The 27,868-nt window shown below is 38.8% G+C and overlaps 2 protein-coding genes and 1 long non-coding RNA gene across 3 annotated transcripts in view; 2 read left to right on the top strand and 1 right to left on the bottom strand.

Annotated features, from left to right (window-relative positions):
• The window catches only part of ARFGEF2 (ARF guanine nucleotide exchange factor 2), a 57,288-nt gene extending 32,698 nt beyond the window's left edge, over positions 1–24,590 (top strand). The window contains exons 19-39 of the mRNA XM_074970034.1: positions 1,654–1,805; positions 2,227–2,355; positions 2,866–3,024; positions 5,175–5,322; positions 6,565–6,664; positions 7,513–7,553; positions 7,641–7,810; positions 9,238–9,389; positions 9,535–9,707; positions 12,301–12,461; positions 13,306–13,436; positions 13,540–13,669; positions 14,082–14,217; positions 15,073–15,211; positions 15,290–15,344; positions 15,596–15,710; positions 16,132–16,262; positions 17,667–17,835; positions 19,206–19,344; positions 20,453–20,570; positions 20,909–24,590. Of these exons, the coding sequence (XP_074826135.1) occupies positions 1,654–1,805; positions 2,227–2,355; positions 2,866–3,024; positions 5,175–5,322; positions 6,565–6,664; positions 7,513–7,553; positions 7,641–7,810; positions 9,238–9,389; positions 9,535–9,707; positions 12,301–12,461; positions 13,306–13,436; positions 13,540–13,669; positions 14,082–14,217; positions 15,073–15,211; positions 15,290–15,344; positions 15,596–15,710; positions 16,132–16,262; positions 17,667–17,835; positions 19,206–19,344; positions 20,453–20,570; positions 20,909–21,085 (2,825 nt within the window). The 3' untranslated portion in view covers positions 21,086–24,590. The remainder of the gene's footprint in view (positions 1–1,653; positions 1,806–2,226; positions 2,356–2,865; positions 3,025–5,174; positions 5,323–6,564; positions 6,665–7,512; positions 7,554–7,640; positions 7,811–9,237; positions 9,390–9,534; positions 9,708–12,300; positions 12,462–13,305; positions 13,437–13,539; positions 13,670–14,081; positions 14,218–15,072; positions 15,212–15,289; positions 15,345–15,595; positions 15,711–16,131; positions 16,263–17,666; positions 17,836–19,205; positions 19,345–20,452; positions 20,571–20,908) is intronic.
• On the bottom strand, positions 8–27,736 carry LOC141997622 (uncharacterized). The gene is made up of 4 exons (XR_012641748.1): positions 27,111–27,736; positions 2,769–2,923; positions 2,207–2,415; positions 8–704 (listed from the first exon to the last, which is right to left on the bottom strand). It is a non-coding gene; the product is annotated as an uncharacterized LOC141997622 (long non-coding RNA).
• CSE1L (chromosome segregation 1 like) overlaps positions 27,089–27,868 on the top strand; it is a 35,368-nt gene continuing 34,588 nt past the window's right edge. The window contains exon 1 of the mRNA XM_074970037.1: positions 27,089–27,506. The gene's annotated coding sequence lies outside the window, so the exon portion shown is untranslated. The remainder of the gene's footprint in view (positions 27,507–27,868) is intronic.

The following is a 27,868-nucleotide window of genomic DNA, read 5'->3' as shown; positions in this document are numbered from 1 at the left end:
TGCGCCGAGTTTTTTTTTTTAATAGTATCTCGTATTCAAGGATTAACATTATAAAATGCGTTAATTCAACTTTGCCAACACTTGTGTGAAGTACACAAAGGCTATCTGGGGCCCACTTCATCCAATGTTGAAACATGGCCACTGGAATGTGGCCACTTCTATCTAAGAGCATGTGGCATCGCTAGACACAGTTAAGGAGGAGAAGTGAAAAATACTGTAGCTATTTGAAAAAGAAGAGGGACTTAAGGGGAGCAGAATGTAATAATCTTTGGCACTTGGAGAAAAGAGCTGACAGTCGTCCTCTTCACAGAGTTTTATGCAACTATCTCATGTTGTGCCATGTTTAACAATGGTACCTCATAGTTCAGAGAGACTGATTGCTGCTCCTAAGGAGTTTGCAGTCTGAAGTGATAACACAGGGAGGGCTTAGCAGTTGGAAACATGAAGTTAGGTGACCTTTTCATACCTAGAATAGATGAGGACTTCAGTGGTATGTCACATCCAAAAGACAGCACCTCCAGCTGCACTGTACTCTTAATAGCATAGTGGGCAATTAATGTAGTGCCAATTGAAGGAAGAGAACCAAGTACCAAATAATCGGCACTACCTCCTTCCGTGCTTACGTGCTCCTTCGAGATCTTGCATTCAGATATTGGCTCTCTTTATCTTGAGAGTTGACTCGGTCACAGCCTGAGCAGTTATGGCTACAGGAATAAAGAAACAGCTCTGATTATTTTAATAGGCTATGGCTGTGTCTACACGACACAGCTTTTAGCGACATGGCTGTGTCACTACAGGCATGCCGCTAAAAGTCGCCCAGTGTAGCCACTGCTTGTTGGCTCTCCTGCTGACAAAAAATGTCCACCCCCCAATGAACAGTGTTTGCCTTGTTTACACTGGTTCTTGTCGCCTGCAAAACTTTTGTCTTTCAGGTTTTTTTTAATAAACACTTCTGAAAGACAAAAGTTTTGTCATTCAATTGCCAGTGTAGACAAAGCTTACACTACCACCTGTGTTGCTCAGGGGAGTGAAAAAAACACCCCCCTGAGTGACATAAGTTACACCAACATAAGTACTGGTGTGGACGGCTTCTCCCACTGACATAAATGCCGCTGCTCGTTGTGGGTGGATTAATTATGTTGACGGGAGAGCTCTCTCCCATCAGCATAGAGCGGCTACACTACAGATCTTACTGGGCTCAGCTGCATCAATACAGTGGTGTTACTGTAAGCTTTCTAGAATAGACCTAGCCATAGAGTCTGTTTTGCAAACTTGAGACTTTGAAGCATTCTTAAACAATTCACATGAACTAAATGACTTAATGAAATACACCTCTGGATTTTAGTTTTTCTATGAAGCATGTCATAAAGTGTGTGAGACTGTTAAGGGAAGAGCTATATAGCTGCGGTAGTGTACCTTATGATCTATGTGGATTATTGTACTAGACATGTTTTTTTTTTCATCCCGAGGCTTACACTTTATATGAAAGGCAAAGTCCCATGACAGCATCTTGAGTAAATTCAAAAGCTTCTGAACAAGTCTCTAGATAAAAATTAAAAAATCTACCTTCAGCATCTGATACCCAGAACTAAGGAATGGAGCCTGATAGCAAAAATACATATAATGATGCAGGTTTTGTGGTGGTCTTCGTAGGTGTAGCCAATGAGAAGCAGCGGCGGTTATTGTACAACCTGGAGATGGAGCAAATGGCTAAAACAGCTAAAGCCCTCATGGAGGCAGTAAGCCATGCAAAGGCTCCCTTTACTAGTGCCACTCACCTGGATCACGTCAGACCCATGTTCAAAGTGAGTGTATGGATTTCTCCGTCACGTATGTTTGGGCAGTAATCCTCTTCAATTCATAACATGCCTCACTGAGAGCTGTGATAACTGAGCCATAGAGAGCAGCAGTGCATCTCTTTTATGAAGGTGTCGATATTCTGATGGGGCTAGAAGTGTTGCATTCTTCCAGGAGAGTTTCTGGCTCAGGAGTGTGAAGAGAAGAGCTGAGAGCATCGGAGGCAGGAAAAGGGCCTTATGTTTTTTTATAGGGGATATTAATATACTCAATGCTGCAGAAAGTCTGCAAATGGCATTCTGGCACTTCATTATGTGAATGGGAGGATACAGTGTTGGCATGGGCAATGTCTGCCCTAGCCACTGCATTAGGGAGAATCATGATTTGGTGGTAATGAAACTAAACTTACAAAGGTTTTCTTTTTGCTAGCTTGTATGGACTCCGTTATTGGCAGCTTACAGCGTTGGCCTTCAGAACTGCGATGACACTGATGTTGCATCTCTATGTTTGGAAGGAATTCGATGTGCAATCCGAATAGCCTGCATTTTTGGAATGCAGGTTTGTATATGTCAGACATGCTATGTCTAGGTCACTGGAGGCCATCATGGACTCTGACATCTGGAATAATAAAATTATAAAAATGTTAGCTTACACCAAAGTCAAAGTAGGGGCTGAAGTAACTGAGCTACCTGGTCATCTCAAGCAAATAACTTGCTTGAAAATAACTTGCTTTGTTAATCAACACGTATAACGTTTTTGTTTGCAGAACAGTTTTAGTTTTTAAACCGTCCAGAGCTCTGGATCATAAATAAAGATAATGGAGTTTTATTCTTAATCCTCAAATGCCTCCCACTTCTGATGCTCCCATTAAGATCATTTTCTAGTATGTCTCCAGCTCTTCTGTACTATATTGACTGGGAAATACTTTGCCATAATTGCAATCACAGAGGCATACTTGGAAGAGAAGTTACCCAAATCTGAGGAGGTTGTGTGCTTTTTCTTTAGTATTTGCAGACATCTCAATTTCTCTGGCTTATTTCTGTTCTCATATTTGCATCTGCATTCTAGCTTGAACGAGATGCCTATGTGCAGGCCCTTGCTCGCTTCTCACTGTTGACTGCCAGCTCTAGCATCACAGAAATGAAACAGAAAAACATAGACACCATTAAGACACTTATTACCGTGGCCCATACAGATGGCAACTATCTTGGGAATTCCTGGCATGAGGTAAAAACTTGAATAGTAAATGTGAGGCTTCAGTGTGCGCTCACAGCTTACCAAGCTTTTGTTCACCGAGCTCTGCCTACCGTTTGCACAGCCCACAGGTTTTGAAACTCCATCACCAGAGAACTCTGCTGTGATGAAGGGATTTATTCCGCAAACTGTGCACTGGCATCTCATTTTCACTGTTTAATAAAATTCTTTCTATCCTTTGTAGTTGTGAAGGTACCTCAGACATGAACAGTGAAACCAGTACTGTGCTTTTTGTAGACAGCATGAAACACTGAAACCTAAGAACATTTCAAAAGTCAACATGTAAACTATTGTGCTCTTCACTTTAGCAGAAAAATATATGGTTAGTCCATCCCTCAAACCTTTCCTCACAGAAATCTCTGCAGTGCAGTAATTGTCAGTGCATACACCTTTTGTACATTGAAAATGGAAAAACGGGAGAAGGGTAAAACTGAATCGAATCTGAAAACACATTCAAAGACTACTGTGACTAAGAGAATATGAAAACAGTCAAAAATTGGGATTTATATTTTGTTTACTGATCTGGAGATTTCTGCACAATCCAAAGGACCTTGCTGCAGAATTTAGGTTCAGTTCATAATAAAGCACACAGGATCTTGACTAGTTGTACATTTACTCTGTCCAGAGTGCCTCTTCAGTTTTCCTTAAAGACTTGTCTAAAACTTATTTTTAAGCACCATAATGGATGCCAGAAACTGAAGGCAAGAGGCGTTTCCATTTCCTCATAGGCCAACTAATTTTTCTTGTATTTCTCTCAACGTTATTTCCCTGAAAGCATAAAATTCATCTAATGTTGGTGTGTGTCTCGCCATTGTAATGAATTGGCATCCCCTCATACCCCACTGCCCACATGGATAGCCATATCGTTAGGACAGCTTGCAGTAGAGAAAAAGCAGGAAGGAAGCAAACTTGTTTGAGTGGCAGTAAATGCTATCTGAGATAGTCACTGTGTGAGAGATTCAGTTCTTCACAAACACCCCAATTCTCCCGTACCCCACAATAAATGTAATCAAGCTGTCACCTACAATGTAGGAAGGAAAGAGTCATTTCTGTCTTTACATAGTTGGGAGGTATTTGGAAGCTACATCAATAGAGACCATATAAGTACCTAGGTAAATGGATGAGTGCAGCACTGTCCTCTAGTGGAAAGGATATCAGACTAGTTGAAGATATTAAAGTACTCTTTTATTGGCTGAGAAACTGCCCTGCTAGCTCTAGCTCCTCAGAATAAGGCCTGTCTTAGAGTACATACAAAAGGTGTATGCACTGACAATTACTGCACTGCAGAGATTTCTGTGAGGAAAGGTTTGAGGGATGGACTAACCATATATTTTTCTGCTAAAGTGAAGAGCACAATAGTTTACATGTTGACTTTTGAAATGTCCTTAGGTTTCAGTGTTTCATGCTGTCTACAAAAAGCACAGTACTGGTTTCACTGGTTTCATGAATTCTGCCTTGATGGCATATGCCAGTATCTGGTATCTCTGTCTGTGTTGCCAGTGATCTTTACAACTGCTTCAACTTTGAGAAACAATTTTGCATTTAGATATTGAATCAAGTCTCTTGTTTGTGTTCATGAGATTAATCTAATAAATTTTTGTATTATCATGGAGAGAGTAGATAGGCTCCTCCGTGCATGGGTGGCTTTGAGAGACTGGGCTAGAATTGAAGTAGAAGACAAGACTTGTCAAACCAAATTGGAATCATGATCATGTTGTAAACTTGTGGTCGTCTTCACTTGATGCATTGTGGGAATTTCATTGCAGCTGCCATTTGTCGTAATGGGAGCTCACTTCTTATTTATCTGTGTGGGGAAGAGAAACTATTGGATAATAAGCCCCATAATGTATAAATTCTTAAACTACACCCTAAGGAGGAAACTTGGTCTAGTGACCAGAGAACTAAGAGTTGGACTTCTGGGTTCTGTGTTTCACAGCTGCCGCTGACTCACTATGATTTTGGGCAAGTTGCTTAATTCCATTGTAAGTTAGCAGTTATATTTGCCTATATCACAGAAGTGTTGAGGTACAGTGTTGATAAAATGGTTTGTGAACCTGTGAAGTCTCATAAGGTAAAACGTGGTAGCGGTCACTTACATTATTGAAATGTGCCTTTGTTGTTAGATCTTGAAATGCATCAGCCAGCTGGAACTAGCACAGCTTATAGGGACTGGGGTTAAAACTCGATACTTATCTGGCTCTGGGCGTGAAAGGGAAGGCAGCATTAAAAGCTATACATCTGGAGGAGAAGAATTCATGGGCCTGGGACTAGGTAAGATTAATAGCTCTGTCACTGAACAAGCCTGCATTTACAAGTTAATTAAACCTAAACATTTGTCACTATGAGAACGAATGATCAGTTCTTCACATGATGTTGGGTCGTATATTTACCTGCTTTCGTTTTAACTGTGTGAAGACTAGTGTCACTACATAATTAATGAAAGTACCCATTACTTCAACTAGCTTGGTAATGATTAAACATCTGAACGCATTCCAGTTTCTATAAATCAGCTATGAGAAATTACTTCATAGACTACCCAGATTAACTGCCTTGTAGGAACTTGAGTGTGGTCATAACTTTGTTACATCAGATCTAGTATGGCCATAGTCTTGTTACAGACATTAAAAGCTCTACTTTTTTTCATTCCACTTTGAAATAAAAATGTTGAAATTACTGAAATCTGTCTGAATACTAACACATTTTGCTGATACTAACAATTTTCTGCCTTGAGATGTGGCGATAGATGGTTTTCAAGTTAGATATTTCACCCTAATGTATGTTGCGTAGTCTAAAATCTGGTTTGTAAGTGGGGATTAGGGGGACGATGGTAGTCTGCCTTTACCTGAGAAAAGAAAGAAACTCTCTCCATGAAAAAACACATAATGTAGAACTACTCTAGAGTTCCACTGAGACAGTATCACATTCTGTATATGAATGTAATTAAACAACGTGTCCAGTACTAATTGCTCATACTCAGTAATAAATGTTTATGTAGTACCAGTGTTACACTGTAGGTTAATTACAAATGTTACATTCAAATGTTTTTATTGTAGGCTTTAGGCATAACTGTCATGACAAAGATTATTTAACTACTAATGCATTTCTCAAATGTTAAAGATGATTTGCACCACTATTGTAATCTTGATGGCCTGCTTTCCTATAATGGATACTAGCCACCAAAATTAAGGATGCAAAACTGTATCCATTAAAACATCTCTTTTCCCTCCCCCACAAAATCTTCACGTGTTCATAACTTTTGTTATGAACTTGTTGAAATAATGTTCAGGCAATTAATGTTTTTAAGAGGTACACTACTTTGAGACTGGACTTTCAAATGCAGAATAATCAGGTGCATCATTTCTGACCTATAGCACCTGTCCTATATAAATTCTAAGCTGCTTGGGAGCAGGACCCATCTGAATTCCTGTTTTGTATAAAATTGAGCATATTGTTGGTATTTAACTATGAATATTTCATCAGATTAAACATTTGGATCTGAATGTTTTATTACAGGTAACCTAGTTGGGGGTGGAGTTGATAAAAGGCATATGGCCAGCATTCAGGAGTCTGTGGGTGAGACCAGCTCGCAAAGTGTGGTGGTGGCAGTGGACAGGTACTGTAGTGCTTTCTGTCTTTCTGTTTGTAGTAACTTGCAAATCAAGAGTTACCCAAACTGTCCTGATTTCCCCCTGCAGAGCAACAGAGTGGTTGGCTGTCAAAGCCTAACTTAAAACCAGTTTAAGAACAGGTTGGCATTCACCTTGAATGATGCCAAATCTCCTGGACCTGACGATGGTAAAATATTCTGGTGGTTTGTTGTTATTGTGGTTTTTTTTTTTTAAACTTCAGTCCTGCAACACTAAAGAGAGGGAAAGACTCTTCCAGTAAACTAGTCTGGTGTTACCATTGATAGCTGGATAATTGGAAAAAAGAACTTATGCACATTAATTTAAGTGGGCTTTGAGGGTGGGAAGTAGAGAGAGAGAACGTTTGTGTGTTCTTAACTCTTTCCATTTGGAGAAATGGAGACCCGAATTCATTAAATTGGTGCGTTTGTACTGCACACTTGGTGATTTTTATAAAGGCTGTCTGCTACACTGGGTTTGTCCTTTTTATATTTGGCCATGAGCCACTACTTTACAGTTAGACTTTTTGTCATTACTGGGTAATTAACCCAAGTCAAAGTGTCTGAAATGCATCAGTGCCCTCAGTCTATTAGACCATGCTGACTTCTATATTTCAGCTTTCTTTTTTTACTTCCTCCCTGTACATAATTCACTCTTTCCACCCGTAAGTCACTGGTGGAAATCCAAAGCATTATCTTGCTAGTCTATTTTGCAGCATCAAGGTTTCTTTATAAACTTGAACCTTTTAACCTGGAAATACTTTAGTGTGTTATGTCCTTCTCCTATTTTTTAAATATAACTTATACTTTATCACACATCTTGATTTGTTCTACAGAATATTTACAGGATCAACACGGTTGGACGGAAATGCAATAGGTATGTATGCTGAACATATGAGGAAATTAACTGTGTTGCAGTAGAACACCCCAAACTCATGGCTTGTATTATCTGTTTAATATTCAGTTGATTTTGTCCGATGGCTGTGTGCCGTTTCCATGGACGAGCTGGCTTCCCCCCACCATCCTCGCATGTTCAGCCTGCAGAAGATAGTAGAGATCTCGTATTACAATATGAATCGAATTAGACTGCAATGGTCAAGGATATGGCATGTGATTGGAGATCATTTCAATAAGGTAATTCAGAACTTAAAGGTTACGCAACATGCTTTTGTAGTACTATTTTTGAGTCTAGTTGGAATCATGCTCATCAGCTTTCCCTTATTAAGATGCCTAAGAGAATGTCTTGGAGGGCTTTCCTGATTCAGAACATCATAGGTTTTGACCTGTATTGATCAATATGGATTTAGTTGAGGCTGTGCCATTCTTTACATTTGAGTTGGAGAAGTCCTAAGTGTTCCCTATGCTATAATATTGGTATTATCTTAAGGAGGAGGGGAAAGATGTCTGTCACCGTCCCCCCCCCCCGCCACTCCCAGTCTCTCCCCATGGCGCACCCACCCCCCGACCCCTCTTTTTTTTTTTTTTTTTTTTTTTTTTGGGAAATCCTATGACAGCTCTCTTCATCCTTTGTTTTCTCCCTTATTGAGAATGTCAGGACATGATTTCTGTTGTTCCCTTCTTTCTAAGCTATGTGTAGGCAGTTTCCTTTTGGAATCAGTAATGCCTGGTTAGGTTTCATCTTATAAAATGTGTGTAGATTGAGGGACAGCAACCATGTGTGTTCCTTTTGACATGCTTGGATAATTAATTTATTTGTCTCTCCTGGTAGTCTCCACTGCTAATCCTTTTCCACACAATCAATCAAAGCAAGAAAAATGCCCATCTGATTCTCTTTTTAAAAAAAAAATCTGAATTCTCAATTTGTTTTACCAGCTCAGGAGTCTGTTTCTTTAGTTTGAACATGAGCAAAAGCACACATATCAACTTCAGAAAAACATGGTCTAACCACAACATCTAGCCCAGGAACATCGATGATGTGCAGCATAAATATCTGGATTGTTCTAAATGAATCTTTTAATTTAATATTTCCGCATTCACTTAATCCTTGCCAAAACATTCAGATGTAGGTGCCTAAAGTTAACTGTGATTTAGTTGCCTATCTGACTTCCTTCCACTCCTGACAAGATATACTGACCACCTGTAGCTCCTATTGAAGTCAGTGACTGAGTGGTCAGAATCTCCGAAAAAATCGGCTCATTATGATCTCTGTTCCTATCTTTAGGCATTTAAGCAAAATGCTCAAGCTTATGAGGTTTGTTCTTGCTATGAAATGTTATCTTACTGAAACTAGAAAAATAGTGAGTATACAAGGAAACTGAGTGAGTGTTTGCAAACTCAAATATGCGAACTCTCTAACATAAAATGATTCTGCATGTCCTATCCTGATAGTTTGGTGGTGTACTCCTTCCCTCATGCCCCTTAGTAAACTAATCCCTGGGGTTCTTTAGACAGCCATTATACGTTTGTAAAAACCATTTAGGTATATAAAGGTTGGGTCATGGAAATGAAATGCCCATGGTGGCTTTGTGTAGTGTAGTTCACGCTAACTTTTAAATGTTCGTTAAGACACACACACATGCCTTTTCCTTCTCTGTTACTAGGTTGGATGTAACCCTAATGAAGATGTGGCCATCTTTGCAGTTGATTCATTAAGGCAGCTATCAATGAAGTTTCTCGAAAAGGGCGAATTAGCCAACTTCCGTTTCCAGAAAGACTTTTTGAGGCCATTTGAGCACATAATGAAGAAAAACAGGTGTGCGTGCACTAAAACTTCTGTCTTGGCTTGGGGGCTTTTTATGCAGCAACTTAAAATGTGACCAGGTTTCCTGTGGTAATGTGGGTGGGATGCTCTCCAGTGTGTAGGCAATGGCAAATAACGTGGTTAATTTGTCTTTAAGATCTCCTACCATACGTGACATGGTAATACGCTGTATTGCTCAGATGGTGAACTCACAGGCTGGTAACATTCGCTCAGGCTGGAAGAATATCTTTGCAGTATTTCACCAAGCTGCTTCAGACCATGATGGGAATATTGTAGAGCTGGCTTTCCAAACAACAGGACATATAGTTAGTAAGTAGTGGTTGGCAGATGGAACACCTTAACTAACATACTCTTGTGCTAAAAGGGCCTGTCTACATAATGAACTCTATTGTGGTAGAGGGGGTTGTGTTTTTAAATGTCCAGATTGCTTAAAGTATGTGGTTAAGTTTTGCCTGCTCCCCTGGCTCTAACAATTCTGTATCAAGGAAGACCAAACTATTGTACAATGCCTGATAGTTTAAGGTATGATCTGTAAGTATCATTGAATATAATCTGAATCCAATTGGGTATATGAAATACTTTTAATAGTAATATGAAAGTGTTCTCTCAACCCTATATAATACATCTGGGCACCTAGATTAGCCTTCCAGATTTAGTTAAGTACTGTGTCTCTGATATATAGCCTCCAGCAAAGGCAGTGATGGGTGCCTTAGACATGTCATGGATAGCTAGAGGAAAACTCTTCCCAGTCCAAGCATAATCTATTCACAACCCTTTATCATAATTAACTGCGATTTTAAGACACTCCACCCTCACGCTTCTCCTTAGACAGGGGAAAAAACTACAAATGACTTGATTTCAAGGCTGGATCAGATGTTGCAGTAGTACTTTCTCTCCCCCCACCCTCTTTGTCACGTCAGATTGTTAGTACAATGCAACCCACCCATACCCCCTCGAACACCCAGTGCTTTATCCACTCTGTCTTTTAAACAGTACATGCTGGAGCTTTAGCGTATCAGGCATGTAAATACCTTGCAGTGCTAGCTACAAAAGTGCTATGCAAAAAACTGTTTTCACTTTTGGGTGACGTAAACAAGAAGCAGGCAGCATTATCTCCCATTAATGTAAACAAACTTGATTGTCTTAGCGATTGGCTGAACAAGAAGTAGGACTGAGTGGACTTATAGACTCTAAAGTTTTACATTGTTTTGTTTTTGAGTGCAGTTATGCAACAACAACAAAATCTACATTTGTAAGTTGCACTTTCACGATAAAAGAAATCACACTACAGTACATGTATGAGGTGAATTGAAAAAAATACCATTTCTTTTGTTTACAAATACTTGCTCTGTAAAAATTATCAAAAATAATATAAAGTGAGCACTGTACACTTTGTATTCTGTGCTGTAATTGAAATCAACATATTTGAAAATGTAGAAAAACATCCAAAAATATTTATAATAAATGTCAGTTGATATTCTATTGTTTAACAGTGCGATTTAAAACTGCAATTAATCACAAATAATTTTTTTTAATCGTGTGAATTAACTGCGATTACTCAACAGCCCTAGATATTTTACTTGCTGAGTTAGCCCTACAGAGCCATCTACTCCTCTATTAAAAAGATATTTGGGCAAATTGGTGCTCTAATTAAAAAGGAGGGACACTGTGTACTCAAAAATTTTGAAATGAAGTAATTCTAGTTTCTAATGGCATATTACTTGTAATATATGCCCTGAAACTTATTTTTAAACATTCTCTGTATACTTTTGTAAAAGTTGTTGTTCTGCTCTGTTGCTGTTTAAGTGCTTTTTACAGCAAGGAAGAAATTGACTATATGAGTTAAAAAGTGAAACTAAGGGCATGTCTACACTACTGTCTTAAACTGACCTAGGTTAGGTTGACTTACAGCCACCGCAATAATTTATTGTGGTGGCTGATGTCCACACTACCCTCCTTCTGTCAGTGGTGTGTCCTCACGAGGAGTGCTTCCACCGACTGAAGAGTGGCAGTGTGGGGGGGCTTAGAGCCAGGGCGCTCAGCTTTGTGAAGTTTCCCCTGCCGGGAGCCCAGCTGTCCCCAGGGGCTTCTTGCCTTCCTGCTCCCAGTAGGAAGCCGGGGGGGAAGCCACTCAGGTTTCTCGCCTCTGGTGGGAAGCAGGGAGCCTGCTGGGGGGCAGCCAGACTCCCAGCCGGGAGCCTCTGTGCTTCTGGGCTCCCAGCTGGGAGTGGGGAGCCGAAGCAACACCACCAGGAGCCCAGGTGACAGCCCGGCCTGGAGCAGAGACCTGGCAGCATCCTCACTGGGGAGCTGGGCTTTTTTTATCAATTTCAGAGCTCCAGCTGAGCTGTGAAATTGACAAGACCGCCAGTAGCTGATGTAAGTTACACAGTGTCTACATTGACACTGCATGGCCCTAACTACACTGATATAAGCCCTACACCCCTCGTGGAGGTGGAGGAGTATGTCAGTGTAGTAGGGCACTTACATCGGTGGGAGCAAGGCTGTAGTTTGTATGCTGATATAGTTAGATCTGCCTTATGTATAGAGTAGGGCCTAACTGCTCTTTGCATTTAATAGCATTATACTTATAAACTAACAATAACTTTTTTCTCTCCTCTTTCCTCTCTTCCATCTCCCTTCCCTCCCCGCCATGGATATTTTTATATTAATACTGTTTACATGTTGTATACACTAAGAAATTGTGCTGTGTTTCTGTAATACTGTTCAGTGTTTAATATTGATGCAATCAAATGGCCAGATTCTCAGCTGATACAAATTGGTATAGCTTCATTGACTTCAGTGGAAGTATGCCAGTTTACATCAGTGGAGGCTCTGGCTCAAAAAGTCTGATACAATATTAGTATATTTAAGACATTTCTCTTTCCTTTGTTTTCCCCAGCCAATATTTTTCAGCAGCATTTTCCAGCAGCGATAGATTCATTCCAGGATGCTGTAAAATGTTTATCTGAATTTGCCTGTAATGCAGCATTTCCGGACACCAGTATGGAAGCAATCCGACTTATCCGTTATTGTGCTAAATATGTTTCAGAAAGACCACAGGTATTTTCTGTTCTTGTAATAATTTTTAGTTTTAAACTGTGATTACTCCTATAGCTAAGACTCTGCTCTTAAACGTGGACTTTATGGTCTTAGTGAATATGTTTGCCCCAAATCAGACACTTGTTTAGCACTAGCAGAACATACTTAACGCTAGTCAACCATCCTCCTTAGAAAATGGGGAATACCTTGTTTCAATCAGATGTGGAAATAGCTGGATAAAATTGGCTGTTGCAGCTCTGTTAAACAAAAATTGTAAACTTTTAACTCTAAATTAGGACTCTCGCAATTTAACGGTCATATTGCGTGTCACTTTCTATCCTGTTAGAGCTTAACACCAAATCCCTATTGTATAAATATGTAATATTACAGTAATTCTGTTTAAAAGTATCTAGGCTGAAGTTACCTAATTAACATGGATCGTTAATCTTGCAAGATTTGCAGGTTCATCAGTTCTTGCATGCACAAGCACAGCATTGACTTCTGCAGAACTGCGCACACACATCTGTTTGGATGAGCAATTGTGTGTAAATGTGGGTGCAATTAAGAGGTTGATCTCAAGTCTTGTCTCCAATGTACCAAAAGAGCCAAATATTTTTTTTAAACCTAGAGTAGGAAAAGAACTAGATGAATCTTTTTATTATTTAGAAGTGTTCATGGAGGTACTTGGAGAAACAAATAAATTAGGAAAGGGTTAATCAAATATCATCTTTGACTTCTCACTACTTACTTAAATTTTGAGTAGCCAAATTCTGTTTAGAAGATGCAATTTAGTTCAGTTTAATTCTGAAGTCTTTTAGATGTGACTTAATAGAAAGGTAATAATCTTTCTCTAAATGGCTTTCAGGTATTGCGAGAATATACAAGTGATGACATGAATGTTGCTACTGGAGACAGGGTCTGGGTCAGAGGATGGTTCCCTATTTTATTTGAACTTTCCTGCATCATTAATCGATGCAAATTAGATGTTCGGACAAGGTAAAGAGGATCTTTGCTTTTTAGCTGCATTCAGTTATTAAAACTCTGATCAGAGGCAACCATTTTAGCATCTTATTTTTGTATTCCTGTTTCCTTATTGTAGAGGCCTAACAGTGATGTTTGAAATAATGAAGAGCTATGGCCATACCTTTGAAAAACACTGGTGGCAAGATCTGTTTAGGATTGTGTTTCGGATATTTGACAATATGAAGCTTCCTGAACAACAAACTGAGGTAATGAAAGCCCTCTGAAGGATCTTGTTATGACAAAAGTAAGAGGTTTCCATACAATTGTGAAATAAACCCCCTAAACTTCCACTTAGTGAAATCCTACTGTTCCTGGAAGGAGCCAGATTCTTAGGCCTGGTAGACTGACGTCTGGTACTTTTTAAAAAACAAAACTGGTTCAGCCTGGACAGTGGTATTGTGTGTGTTCCTACACCCAAATGGTAACTAGTTTCTAATCACTCAAGGTACTTACAAGATGGTTCGATTTTATCCAAACTATATTCCTCTGTATACAGAGAGACATGAATAGTAAAGCCAATCCTAATCCATGTACCACCATAATATGGGAACCCGTTCTTTCCATTCAGCATAACAAAAATTACCATAACAAAAATAAAGGCCTGTCGTTGTCTTGCAGAAATCTGAATGGATGACAACTACATGTAACCATGCACTTTATGCAATCTGTGATGTATTCACGCAGTTTTATGAAGCTTTAAATGAGATCCTTCTTCCTGACATATTTGCACAGTTACACTGGTGTGTAAAACAAGGTAGCTTATTTACATACATATACACATTGTGTTGCTTTAACTTTTCTTTTCTCGAGCTAATCAAAGCAAGGAAAATAAACCACTATTTATATATTTAAAACTGTTGCAAGAATGTTTTTCATGCTGTTTAATCTATTAGTGACTTTTCTCTGTCTGGGCAATTTTTGCCAAATGTGTGTTGCTACTTAAGAAAGATCTTTAACTTCTTTTGCTTCAACATGAGTTATGTTTACACTTTTGCCATTATCCTTTCTTCATTTGGCAAAATCAGCATTTTTTGTTTCCTGCATGAATAACATTTAATCTCGCATTACTTTCACGCTTTTGAAAATTGTCCCTCTATCTATATAGACGGCATTCTAAAAAGTTAGAATACTTACTTGAACAAGAGACATAAGGGGTCAGCTACCATAACCTTTTTATGCAGACAGCACAGAATATGTGGGGAAGACTCGGAGGGAAAGGGTGGCTTGTGAATTAAACTCAAACTGTCCTTAAATCCTCCATTGTGCCTAGTTTATTATTTCATGTGAAAATGACTTGGAGCCTCTCGGGCACTGGACTAGGAGTCAGGAGATCTAGTCTCTATTCCCAGCTCTGTCACTGGTCTGCTCTGTGACCTTGGCAAGACACTTTCTTTCTCTGTGCTTCTTTCCTCTCTTGATCTTGGTGCTTACTGTCACACAAATAACGATTACACTCTAAGCTTTGAGCTATTGGAAATTTGGTACAAATACCAAATTGCATCATAATAACAAACATGCATAATGACTGGCAAGCACAGTAGATGTTTAATTCACATTGTTTGAATAGAAGAGCTGAGAGATTAATAAATAAGGATAATTTATTTTACAGATAATGAACAGCTGGCTCGATCAGGTACAAACTGTCTAGAAAACCTGGTGATACTAAATGGACAGAAATTCAGTCCTGAAGTCTGGGACCAAACATGCAGTTGTATGCTAGAAATCTTCAAAACCACCATTCCTCATGCGTAAGTTAGTCCAACATAAATTTGTTTTGAGACCAGCTGTCATGTTAAGGTTATTTATGATTTCTTTTCTCTGTGAAGCTTGCTGACATGGAAGCCAGCAGGAATGGAGGATGATTCATCTGAAAAGCATTTGGTAAGACTTAAACTGTTCTGTTTAGAAATACTTAATGTGGTAAATCTGTTTGTAAAGACACATACTGGAATTAAATACAGACTAATGCTCTATGCCAGGGCCAAAAGATCATAAAGTCAAATGCAAGACTATCTCAATACTTTGATAGTAGAAAACTTAAGCCACATTAGTTATGTCATGTGAAAACTGAGTTGTGACAAATTTTAAGTACATTGGATAAACAGAATTCTATCTTCAATTGTCACTTCTAGGATGTGGACCTGGATCGCCAGTCTCTAAGCAGTATTGATAAAAATGCTTCGGAAAGGGGACAGAGTCAGTTTTCAAATCCCACAGATGACAGCTGGAAAGGTGGTCCTTATGCAAGTAAGGATGTATTTCACTGTAAAGTTTTTTAGCTTCAACGCAACCTCTAGTCACTGACCCAAGTCATTTAATTAAAAACAAAAAAAATTGCTCTGCTAACTTTTTTTAAAAAAAAAACAAAACAAAAAACACCTAACTTTCTGAGGTTCCTAAATCGGTGCTTCATGTGCCCTAATGTTTTAATGAAAACTTACCAGCCAAAGCACATAATCTACTCTCCCATTTCTACCATGATTATAATTATAATGGAGAAAATATTTGACTATGCAATATGGTACTGTACTTCAAAGATAACACACAAAATAAATGGGTATGGAGATGCTGGTGGAAATATGGGTTTTAGTCTTCTAGTTTAACACATACTTTATCATAAGTCACTTCTAAAACTAGACTGAAAACCAGAGTTCCTCTATTCTATTAGACCAGAAACTGTTTGCTGGCCTCCTTATTAAATGTGTGGTGCAGCTGGAATTGATACAGACCATTGACAACATAGTATTCTACCCAGCAACTAGCAAGAAGGAGGATGCTGAGCACATGGCTGCAGCCCAGGTAATTTATCTTGGATTCTGAACATAATAATCTTTTGTCTTTGCATCTTACTATCCTAATAATAATTAGCACTTTTTGTAGTGCTTTACAGTTTGAGGAAGGCCTTCCAACCATTAAGATTATAATCATAATAATTTTAAAATGGGTTCAATAGAGTGTAACTTCCTGTATGAACTTCCCGTTTCTGAACAGACTTTCTACACCAGGGGTCCCCAATGCGGTGCCCATGGGCGCTGTGGTGCCTGCGGGTGCCATGGCGCCCGCCGGAGCATTTTTGTGCACCCACAGGACACCCTGCCGCCTAAAAGCCGCTGAGAAGCGTTGCCGTATTTCAGCGGTGACGCTTCTTGCTGCTGCTGCTTTCCAGCGGTGGCATTTTGGCGACGGGGTATCTAGCGCCCGCCACAGTCTTCTGGGAATAGCAATATGCTATTCCCACAAGAAAGGTTGGGGACCACTGTTCTGCACTGTACTTTCTGAAAGGAGCATCTCTCTTAGAATGCACACTGTGTGTGGGGAGAAGTTATTCTTTGTTTAACAAGGCTTCACCTCTGAGGCTGATAGCAGGCTGTCTTCAGTGACAAATCCTTAACTCTGAAACTCCATGTTTCAGGTCCAAATACCCTGATCTTGAGGGCACTGTGCAAGGCCCACCTGCTTGTTCCAGTAGAGGGCTGGGTTAGGGGTTTGGATCGGGGTTTGTCTTAACCACCCTCACCAAACCTGTTAACTCCTATATTCTATTGCTTGGGAGTAGAGGTGAAGCTGATATTTTGGGATTGTCTGCTTCCTGACAGTTGGCAGGTCTGTTATTAATGTGTTATGTCAGAGGCTTGTGTAATGGGTGCATGTCTTACAAATATAGAGAATAAAATTCTATACGTGCAACCTCTAATTAAGGCAAAGAAGCTGAACTCTTACTTTGTACAGCATCTGCTTAAGCATGTGGAACTATATATCTGATTAGTTAACTTGTCTGACAGTCTTCAGAGCTCTGCAGAGGCAGTGAATCAGCCCTTGTGGGCAGGCAAGTGCTTTGTATCACTCAACAGGACCTCTCTGTGCCTTGAAATAGAGGTCTTCTTTTTTGATCTAATCTTATGCTAATTGCTAAAATAAATTATATCAAGTTATTTTTGGAAATACACTAGTAGGAAGGAAAGCACTAAATCACAGCACAACACTGAAACACACAGCCCTAACATTCTCCAAACCCACTGGTCTTATAAAAACAGATGTGTAGTTATTGTGGGCAGAACTTTGCTCTGTTACTCTTGAGTAAATTTCATTTACATCTCTGACAATGGAATTATTCTGGATTTAGGTATTTCACTGTATAACACACTGAGTTTTTTTGGACCCCTTCTCCATTAATCACCACTAATAACTTGATTTTCTATGCAGAGGGACACACTGGATGCAGATATCCACATTGACACAGAAGAGCAAGGAATGTATAAGTACATAACTTCACAACATCTTTTTAAGTTATTGGATTGTTTGCAAGAATCTCATTCATTTTCAAAAGCCTTTAACTCAAATTATGAGCAGCGAACTGTCCTATGGAGAGCCGGTGAGCACATGTTACTTAGTAATGGTTTTGAGCTTTCTTGCTTGTGGGTTTTTTAAATATTTACGCTAAGGTAGAAATATGTAGTATAGCAAAGTGACTTTTTCCAAATATAGTATATATTTAATGTTTTTAATCATAGTGCTACTTAGCTGCTCTATATTAGACTTGTCACTTTTCTGATTACTTTAATTACAAAATTGAAATATTGATCAAAAGACCTACTTCATTTGCAATGAAATAGAAACACGATGGGAAACACTGGATTTTATTTACGTAATTCAGTTTCATCAATATAACTTTGTCGGGGGGGTGTTATTGATGGTAGGGGAGTTGGCCCAGGGAGCAATGGAATCCAATCTTCTTGCATGGAAGTGCTCATCACCAGAGATGACAGTTTTCCATGATTTAAAAAAAATAAAAATAAAAATATTCTCCGATACAAAAGTATAAAAACCTAATTTTTTCCATGATTAAAATGAAATGCTGAACTTTTTATTTCCCTAACCACAATATATATAGGTTCAGTGGAACCCCAGTTATCTGATCTGATTGGGACTAAGGTCAGATTGGATGATCAAAAATTTGGATAATCCGTAGAGCTTCGGCCCTGGGTGGCAGCCAGGCTCGGGCTGTCCACTTCAGTTTGGTTAACATGGAGAGCCGGATAATGGAGGCTCAGATAAACGGGGTTCTACTGTATATATGTGTTTGTTTTTTCACGAAATGTAGAAACGGAAGATTATCTGTAAAAATGCAAATTCTACCTTTTTCCATGGCAAATGGATTTATAGGATCCCTGCTCATCACTAATCACTGGGCTACCTTGTGGCTGTATCTTTGACCAATGCTGCTACTTGGTGGTAATTCTGTACCAACTTGGGGAGTTATTTTTAAAAAAAAAAAAAAAAAGTTCAAGCAGTTTTGCAAGGCCCTTGCTTCTGACTTTGGGGGTGTGTATGTGTCTGGTCTGTTTTTTGAATAATACACCATATAAAATATGTAAGGAGAGTTGTGTGTGCTGAGCTGAGTTTTGTGGGACCATATCTGGATCGAATAGTAAAATACACAGGGATTTTAGAGGCAAATCCAAACCTATGTAGTTTACAAATCTAAACCTCACGAGTGACTTGCACACCACCTAAGGCTCCATGACAAACCCTGACCGTGCTCCCATCAGATGTCATGTCAACAGCCTGCAGGATTAGTTTTTTAAACATTTCTGTGTAAGAAAGTTATCCCGAAAATGATTTAGGCAGCACTACAATAAGTTGGTCTGCCTAGCTGGTATCTAGAAGTTTAATTATGCTTTTTACTGTTTCTAAACTATATCCAAAGATGTATGAATGTATCCAATTTTAATTCATTTCTAGGGTTCAAGGGTAAGTCAAAACCCAATCTTTTAAAACAAGAGACCAGCAGCTTGGCCTGTTGCTTGAGAATCCTCTTCCGAATGTACGTTGATGAAAGCCGCAGAGATTCTTGGGATGCTATACAACAACGACTCCTAAAGTAAGAATGGTATTTTACCTAATGAATCTTGGGCTTCAAGAAGTCTCTTTAGTGGGACTGTCTTGTACTGTTTTTCGAGCACCTACCACAGTGGGTCGCTGATCCTGATTGGGACTTCTGGGTGCCAGTGCAGTACTAATCATATTTCTATTCAAAGTAGCTGAGCAGATGGATCATAAATTGATTAGGGATAGAAAAGTGGGCACTCTAATAGAAGGGTTTTGGCAACCAGAAGTAAGTCGATTCAGAATGGATACTATGTGGCCAGATAGCCCTTTCTGCTGTGGGGGGTGGGTAGGGTGTGAGTACCAATCACCATATAGCCCAGTTCCTGGTGAACTTTTTCAGGTATCTGTTGCATCACAGTTTGGAACTTTGGGCAACAAGAGGTAATAAAGATATCTTCATCCTTACCCTAAAGATGATTTGCTGCTGACTGGAGGCTCAGAGGATTGATATTGAGTCTGTGTGGGGAGAACTTATAGGTTGTTAGTTTAAATCCAGCTGAAGCTGGCAGTAGTCTGGTTACCATTACCTATTGGCTTATAGTTGATTTCTTAAATCAGTGTGTGTAACAGGACCTCTCTGTCCATTTCTAGTCACTATAGCAGAAATCACCACAATAAATGGCACTGATTGTGCCTTTCGTTGGCAGTCCTTTCCAGAGGGACCAAAAACCCTGCTTCTGTCCCTAAAAGGTCTCGACAGATCTTTGTTAAAGGAGTGCTGGTTTGGAGAGGGAATCTTGCACTGCTATACCTAGTCTGAGGATCAGGAAAGGATTTCTCTTCATTGAGCTATCAAACTGATATCTCTTTAATGATTACTATAGTGACGTATTTAAAAATCTTCAGTATGGAGGGAGGGAGGTTGAAGAAAAAATTTTTTCCCATTCTGCCAGTAGAGCACCATCAGGTTTTTAAAGCAAATCTCAATAACAAACTTGATTAAAAACGTAGATAGACAACTGGGGGAAAAAAAGGAGCTCAGTGCAGCTCGCGTTTAAACACAAAATACTGTTGTTACAGATGGGGACATGTATATGAACTTGATTTGTTTTGTTTGCTTGTACCCTTATCTGTGCTAATGTGTGTAATTTTTTCCCTAGTGTGTGCAGTGAAGCACTGGCCTATTTTATAACAGTAAATTCAGAAAGCCATAGAGAGGCCTGGACCAATCTCCTATTGTTGCTTTTAACAAAAACACTTAAAATCAGTGATGAAAAGGTAAGATAAAGCTGGAAATAATTTATACTTGCATCCAAATATGCTTTAAATATTTAAATGTAAAATATTTTACTTAACTATGTATAGCTATCAAAATAGGAAATTCCCAGCACTGAAGTAGCGCACTGTCACATTGTCTGAAATATCATATTGCTGCTTTACAGAGTTAAGAAATTGGCTTTAATGGTGGCCTGAGCATTTGATGACAGTTCCTTCTCTTCATTGGGAAAAACAATGCCAACTCCTGAGTTTTACTGTTGTAACATTCTAGGTAATGGGAGTAACTTTCTTTTTATTTTTGTCTTGCATTAAGTCATTTTATTCTTTTTCCACAAAAGTTTAAAGCACATGCTTCAACTTATTACCCGTACCTCTGTGAAATCATGCAGTTTGACCTGATTCCTGAGCTCCGAGCTGTGCTACGGAAGTTCTTCCTGCGTATAGGTGTAGTGTTCAAAATCTGGATACCACAGGAGCAGTTACGGACAACTGGGACCCATTCACCTTCATGGTAGCCCCAAGTAAGACTGGCCATTGCTGCTTATTCACAAAGCTTTAGTCATGCTACATTCAAGGAATGGATTCAAGAGGAGGAACAAAAGTCATTGGTATCTGTCTCTAAGCCAAGAGAGCAGCAGATCATCTGGATCAAGATGCCATTTTTGGAAAAACAAATTTTTGTTCTGCCCACCCTACAAAAATATAGCTATATCAGCAGTTCAGTGATTTTTATTTAAGTTGTTGCCTACAGAATTAACATAATAGATGTAAAGTCTGTTTCAGTGCTAGTCATTCTTATGATTAATTCTGTTTCTGCAAATCAGTTACTTCAATTGTTTGGTTTTATACCTTCTAGCTTATTCCCATAAATCTTCTGGAAATTATTCCTCAATGGAAATTATTCCTCTTGGAAATACTGAATATGGTTGTATAGGCTTGTGATGTTAGCACATATGTTAATAATAAAATATATTGCAATGGCTAGTGGCCACCAAAAGATCATGCTGGATTTGTTTCTTTGTGTACACATGACTAGAACAGTTAGTGTGGTTTTTTAGTTTATTGTGGAGTGGCTGTAGATATACCAGTTGGGGGGAAAGGCTTTCCTCCTGCAGGTTATGTAGTGAGCCATTTTAAAACACTTTAGTAGCAGTGTTTAACCTTCCAAGATCAGCTTTCATGGAAGGTTTAGATGTGTCAGGAGTACATACTCTCAAATGAACTCAGAAAAATCTCAAGTTTATTAGGAGTTGGAAAGCTTTTTAAATTCTTCGTTGCCTTTTATATTTTGCCTGATTATCTAGATGAGATGGTAAAATTAAAGAATAGGGTTATTTATTTGATTTTTCTTTAACATGTGCACTGAAGAGATGAAGTAAAAATAACATTGGTTTGTCAACCTCTTTCCTTTTGAATATATATATTGTAGCAAAGATGTCTGTTTAGCCAGAAGTAATCTCTTTAATACATATCAGGACATGTGTTTTTACTGCCAATTTGACAGTGTTGGTTATTTTATTGCCTCAACTTTCAAGTTATGTCAGTATGGCGTGGGGAAATAAAGTCTAGTTCCCACCAGGACTGCTTTAGTTAATTTTTTTTTTTACTTAAGCACACACTATAACACACCTTCTAATACATTCCTATTTATTGGAGGCAACCAAGAAGCAAACTTGTGATTTAACATTGCAATTTTATTAGCGCTAGTGACTTCCTTTTTTTTTTTTTTTTTTTTTTTTTTTTTTGGAAAGACCAGACTCTAGTGTTCTTGTTACAATGATTCCTCTGATGCACTTTCAGTTTTAACTGAAGTTCAACAGAATTGAACCTGTCCATAGGATTATCTGTATTTGCAAGTGACTTAAAACCATAGCTCTAAGGACAGTATAGGATCCACGTGGAGGGGTAGGAGGAAAGTCGCCACCTTCTTGAATGTATTAAGGATGGAAAAAGTGTTACCAAGCACTGTTTGTTCTACCCATATTTGCATACAAGAACTATATAAGTGTTAATTGAATGAAATAAAACATTTGTGGCTTTAGTACTTATCTTTTTGCTTTGTAAATAGAGATTTTTTTTTTCCTGCTAATGCAATCAAAGTTTAATATAGCATTGGAAAATCCAAGCTTTGGATTTGATGGGGATTCATTTTTTGTGGGTTTCTTCAGAGTCAGAATGGTGCTCTTACTTTATATGAATGTAGTTTGTTTTGGCCAGTAGTGCTCTAAGGTTTTCACTTACCTTATTTTGTCTTTTTAATTTTAATACCAAAGAAAAGTAACTGGGATTTTACTTTAAGTATACATTAGAAATATATAAATTCTTTCAGTAGAAAAGAATATATGGCTATATTTTACCATGAATAAAAACTGAAAAATAAGTAAGTGCACATAACTAACTTGCTACATTTGAAGTCAGTATATGTCCTTTATGTGGCATTGTAAAGTGTAGCAGTCACTTATTCCCTTCTACTGTATTGTTTCATCAACTACGGTAACAAAATAAATAAATAGGACTATTTATTTAGATTTTTATTTCTCATGTTTGAATGTCACTCTCACTGTTAATGTACAGTATATGATTTTAGTCCTGTCTCCTGTTAAAACATTACCTTTCAGATTGCATGCTTTCTATCCCTATTAGGCAGCATGAAAGCAATACAACTAATGTCTTAAAATCTGAATGATGAGAATTGGGTTTTTTATTTTTTTTCTCCAAATTCTTTCACAAAAATGGCATTATGGGTTTTCTTTCAATATAAAATAGTTTTGAAGTGGTTTTAATAAACATGTCTTTGTACATATATGGATACTGAAGATAATAAAATTAAGAGCCTTTATCAGTGTTGGAGCGCCTTTAACACAGCCTTAGGATTGAGTGACTATTTCCTTAGATTGATTCCTTATGAAAGGATTTTATTGGTCTATATACCATTTATAAACTGCTAAAAATTGATATTTGATCATACATGACATCTGAAACATTCTAGCTTTACCATGTAGTATGCGGTGAGGAAAGACTATAACAGACTTATTCCTGTCTCAGAGGTTTCTAAAAGTTGATTGTACAGAGAATGGTGCATTAGTAAATGTAATGTCTGAAGCCCTTAATTTTACACCAGCTGTTTGCTTCTCTATACCTTTTGGAAAGGCCATAACCCATGGACATCATAATAACAAAGCTAAGAGTGCTCAGTCAAAACTCGAAGAGTAATCACCTTCTGGCTCTGATCCTGAACCAGGGTCTGCTGGCACAAACTCTCACTGTCTGTGTGGAGTCTCACTGGCTCCAGTGGGACTATGCATGAGAACAGGGGTCCATGTTAGCATATTCTGATAAGGATCTAGGCCTCCGTGTGCAGTACACAGATACTGTGTATTTTAAATGTTATGCCCCAAATGACAGGTAGACTTATAATTTAATGGTATTAATGTGGAGTATCTGCATGTTTATGATTTTACAATTTTTTTTTTACTGGAACCCTTTGAAGGTGGTGGACAGGGGGAGAGTTGTTAGTTTGCTGATTAGGATAAACCTTCAAATTACCCTCATCTTGGTGCTTCTATTGCTTGTTATGGTGCAAGTAAAATATTATATTGAACCTTGTTTTTTTTCTCCCTATGTGATTTCACTTATTTCTGTAGCTTCTAAAATGCAGACACAACAAGATTCTAGTACAACTCTTCTAGCTTAAAAAATCTAACATTGTAGTGATGTATTGATGAATGTTTTAAAAGAATATTCCATCCTTGGCCTGCAGTCAATTTACAAGCTTTCTAAGGTACAACTCACTTAAAATGTCTTTAAATTTTGTTCAATCACTTCTGCCACTTCAAACAAAATGTACTTTCTGTGCACAATGTATGTTTTATGTATGTAAAATGCCTGTTAGTTACTAGTCACTTTTTCTTAAAGATTTCCATATTAAGTGCATTTAATATCAGTAATTTAATGAAAAGCGTTCCTTGCCCAACGGATGTATACATTTTTGAGAGAATAGCAGAAATAATTATATAATAAAAACTATGTAAAGTTTTCTACATACAAATATTGTGTATAATACTATTATAATCCATGCTTTAATCAGGTGGTAAACCAATAAAGTTTTAAAAAGTGAAGTGGTTTTTAATGTAGTAATTAAAACTTATGTGAAACTATTTTGTGGTATATCCAGTTTGTGAGATGTAATCACTCATGTTTTCAGATGTCTGAACATCAAAGCTTTTGGTGTATGGTGAGTAACAAATAGAAATGGTGGTAATGTGCTTTTTTAAACAAAACATTTGACAAATTTTCAAAGAAGGCAGATAGTCAAGATGTATCTGCATAAAGTTGCCTATGCAATATTGTTAACCAAAGTGATTTGCTTAAACACTAATGTAATGGTATATGTAGGAAAAATTGTGCTAACTTTAAATTGGGGCAGTTCCTTATCAGTGGCAACTTACAAATACAGAATTGTCCACTATTCATATCTCGTTACGTGTGTGTGATCACTGGCAAGAGAATTCCATTCTATTATTGTGAATTTCCTATAATTCTTCTATGAGCAATGAAGTATAAGTTCTTATGTATGTTTCCATGATTAGAGGAGTCTTTTTCCAGGTTACTACTCCATAGAGTACCTGTTAGTGTTCTTATTTCTTTTTGGTGGGAGGGGGAGAAGAGGAAGGGTTGAGAACAGGTGATTCAGGAATCAGAATATTACCACTTTGACTTCCACAACAATTATTTCTAACTGCCACTACTACTCACCTGAATAGTAGCTTTTCAGAAGCTAGGAGGAATGCCTGGGTAGGCAGAATAATATATTATGAAAGCTACTTCTAACTAGCAGGCTCCTGCCATGAGCACTGTATGCTCAGCTAAATTTAACTCAAATTGACTTAATCCTCATTGACACTCCTCTGATGTTCATGGATTTAAAATATTTTTGGGCACAACTATAAAATAGAACAATCTCTTCTACTGTAGGAAGAGAAAATAGAAGGCTTAGGTTATCTGATGATAGATGTGTGGGTTTTTTAATTAGGGTGCAGTACAGACCTTTCTATGCTTTTTTAGTACCACTGCAATTATAGCAAAACCTCTACAATAGTCTTAAACTTTTCCTACTACATTGATTTGCAACATGTTCAGACCATAACATCTTATCTGTCCAAATTGGACAAATGGTGCCTAGCTTGCGCAATGTCAGCTGAGGTGGAACCCTGAGGCTTAGTTTGATGTCATTTGCCTAAGTGTGAATTTCTTTATTAGCTTTAGATTATGGCCAGTCTAGTTTTCTGTTGACTTATTTTGCCACTAGCTGACAGATTTTTTTGTGTGCCACAATTGGAGAGTCAAGAAAAACACCTCTCTCAGGGAAAATGAGACCTAAAGGTGTAACAGCAACCACAGGGTGGTAATAATTATTGTATACAAATGGGAGTTGAGAAATAGAATATCCACAATGGGTATAACACAAACTACCATGTTGCCATGGGTCTGCATCTCATCTTAAACATTTTGCCCGGGATCAGAGTTTTTAATGCAAGTGGGAGAACACTAATATGCACACTTAATCTGAGCACACAAAATGTTACATTAATTTAACTTGTTTGGCCTAGTAGTCTGTGGAATCAGTAACATGTGGGAAGTGCATTAAATGACCATCTTACTTTGACAAAATTCCCCCAAAATGTTATGGGTTAAGATAGTGCTTACTGTCCGCTATTAGTTTCCTCTGGCATTCCTTAATATTGCTGTAAAGTTACTAGAGTGGTCTATATCCAAACCCTTTGTGTAGTCTGATTTCTGTAGCATCCAGTTTTATGATTACGTTTAAAACTGATTCCATTTTAGCAAAGGTCCCCATACTAGCCCTGCTTTTGCTAGGCTGTTCCAAGAGAGGGGTAGGGACAGGGACAGGGAAAGGCAAGGGGATGAGGAAAGGTTGTCAGGAGTCTAAGCTACCCCAGAGTGAGACTGAAGTATCCTCTGTGCTGCTTTGGATGCATGGGTACTTCCTCCAGTGCACTAAATGCTCTCATAGAAGCTGTGTGTGAAACCAGACAATCACTATACTCTCAAACTCACACAGGAAAATAAGAAAAATATCTCATCATCTGTGGGTGAACATATTTTACAGTGCAATTACTCCATCTGTCCTATCAGTTCTCTGTAAAGGAAACCTACACACACCTTCAAAAGATGAGCGTGAGAGCTAGAATTTCTAACTGTGCTAGACATTAAGAATCGGTGACTCAGTAGAGACATAGGCTATATGGTTTATTATAAAAATCTATAACCCACTTCCCCCCCCCCTTTCCTGCCTTTGAGTGGAGAGGTTTTAACAAGCCCCTTCACCTTGAATGGTCCCTTGAAATGTGTTAAGTAGTTTAAGCTAAACCCTATGTTGTTGTTTGTATTTAGGTGTGACACTGAGTAAGCTTCTTCCCCTCCCCTGATAAGAGCTCTGTGTAAACACAAAAGCTTGTCTCTGCCACCAACAGAAGTTGGTCTAATAAAGGATATTACCTCACCCACCATACTACTTACAGTGGCAGCTTGAACTAAATGGTCTTGTTGAGCACAAGTGGGAAGCTGATGCTGTCAGTTTCCTTTTTTTTAAAAATTATTTACAGGTGCTTGTAAATTCCATTCAATTCTTAGTCATCTTTCCACAAAAAAAAAAAAAAAAACACCACGAGGCCATTCCAGTTATTCCTGAAGCATGATGGTAGAAATTAAGGGGGTGGATGAGCGCTGGCTGGCTGCTTAGCAGAGACGGGACAGGGGCCGGCCTTGATTCCTGAAGCTGGAGATTAAATGAGTTGCAGACGGGGACATTCCTGAGCGGCTCCCGAAGAGAGGGGTAAATTGCACGGGTCCCTCTGCCCGGCAAGGAGCAGCAGCAATGGCACCAACTCAAGTGACGGCTTTATATCGAGCCAGGTGAGAGCTGCTGCTTTTCTTAACGCTCTGGCGGGGGTGTCACGGAACGAGGTGAGACTCTCTCAGGTTGCTTGGGGGGGGTTAATGTAAGTTTCCGGCCGTTGGGGGCGGGGGGGAGGTCGGCGAGAAAAGCTGAAAAACGAGAACTGAAGAGACCTCCACCGTCAAGGCCGCTAGAGCCGCTCTCGGGCTGCCCGTCTGGGGCGGCGGGGATGAGGGGCGGCGGCGGCGACAGCCCAGCCAGGCCGCAGGGGGGCAGAGCTGACCCGGCCCCGCTGGATGGATTGTGGGAGGAGGCTGGCGATTGGCCGGCCAGCCTCAGGAGCGAAGATGTCGCCGATTGGCCCAAGCCCGAGGCGCTA

The sequence above is a fragment of the Natator depressus genome, chromosome 13 (assembly GCF_965152275.1).
Source record: "Natator depressus isolate rNatDep1 chromosome 13, rNatDep2.hap1, whole genome shotgun sequence".
Taxonomy (NCBI): Eukaryota; Metazoa; Chordata; order Testudines; family Cheloniidae; genus Natator; species Natator depressus.
Note: the sequence above shows the minus strand (reverse complement) of the source record. Positions and strands in the feature narration are given on the sequence as shown.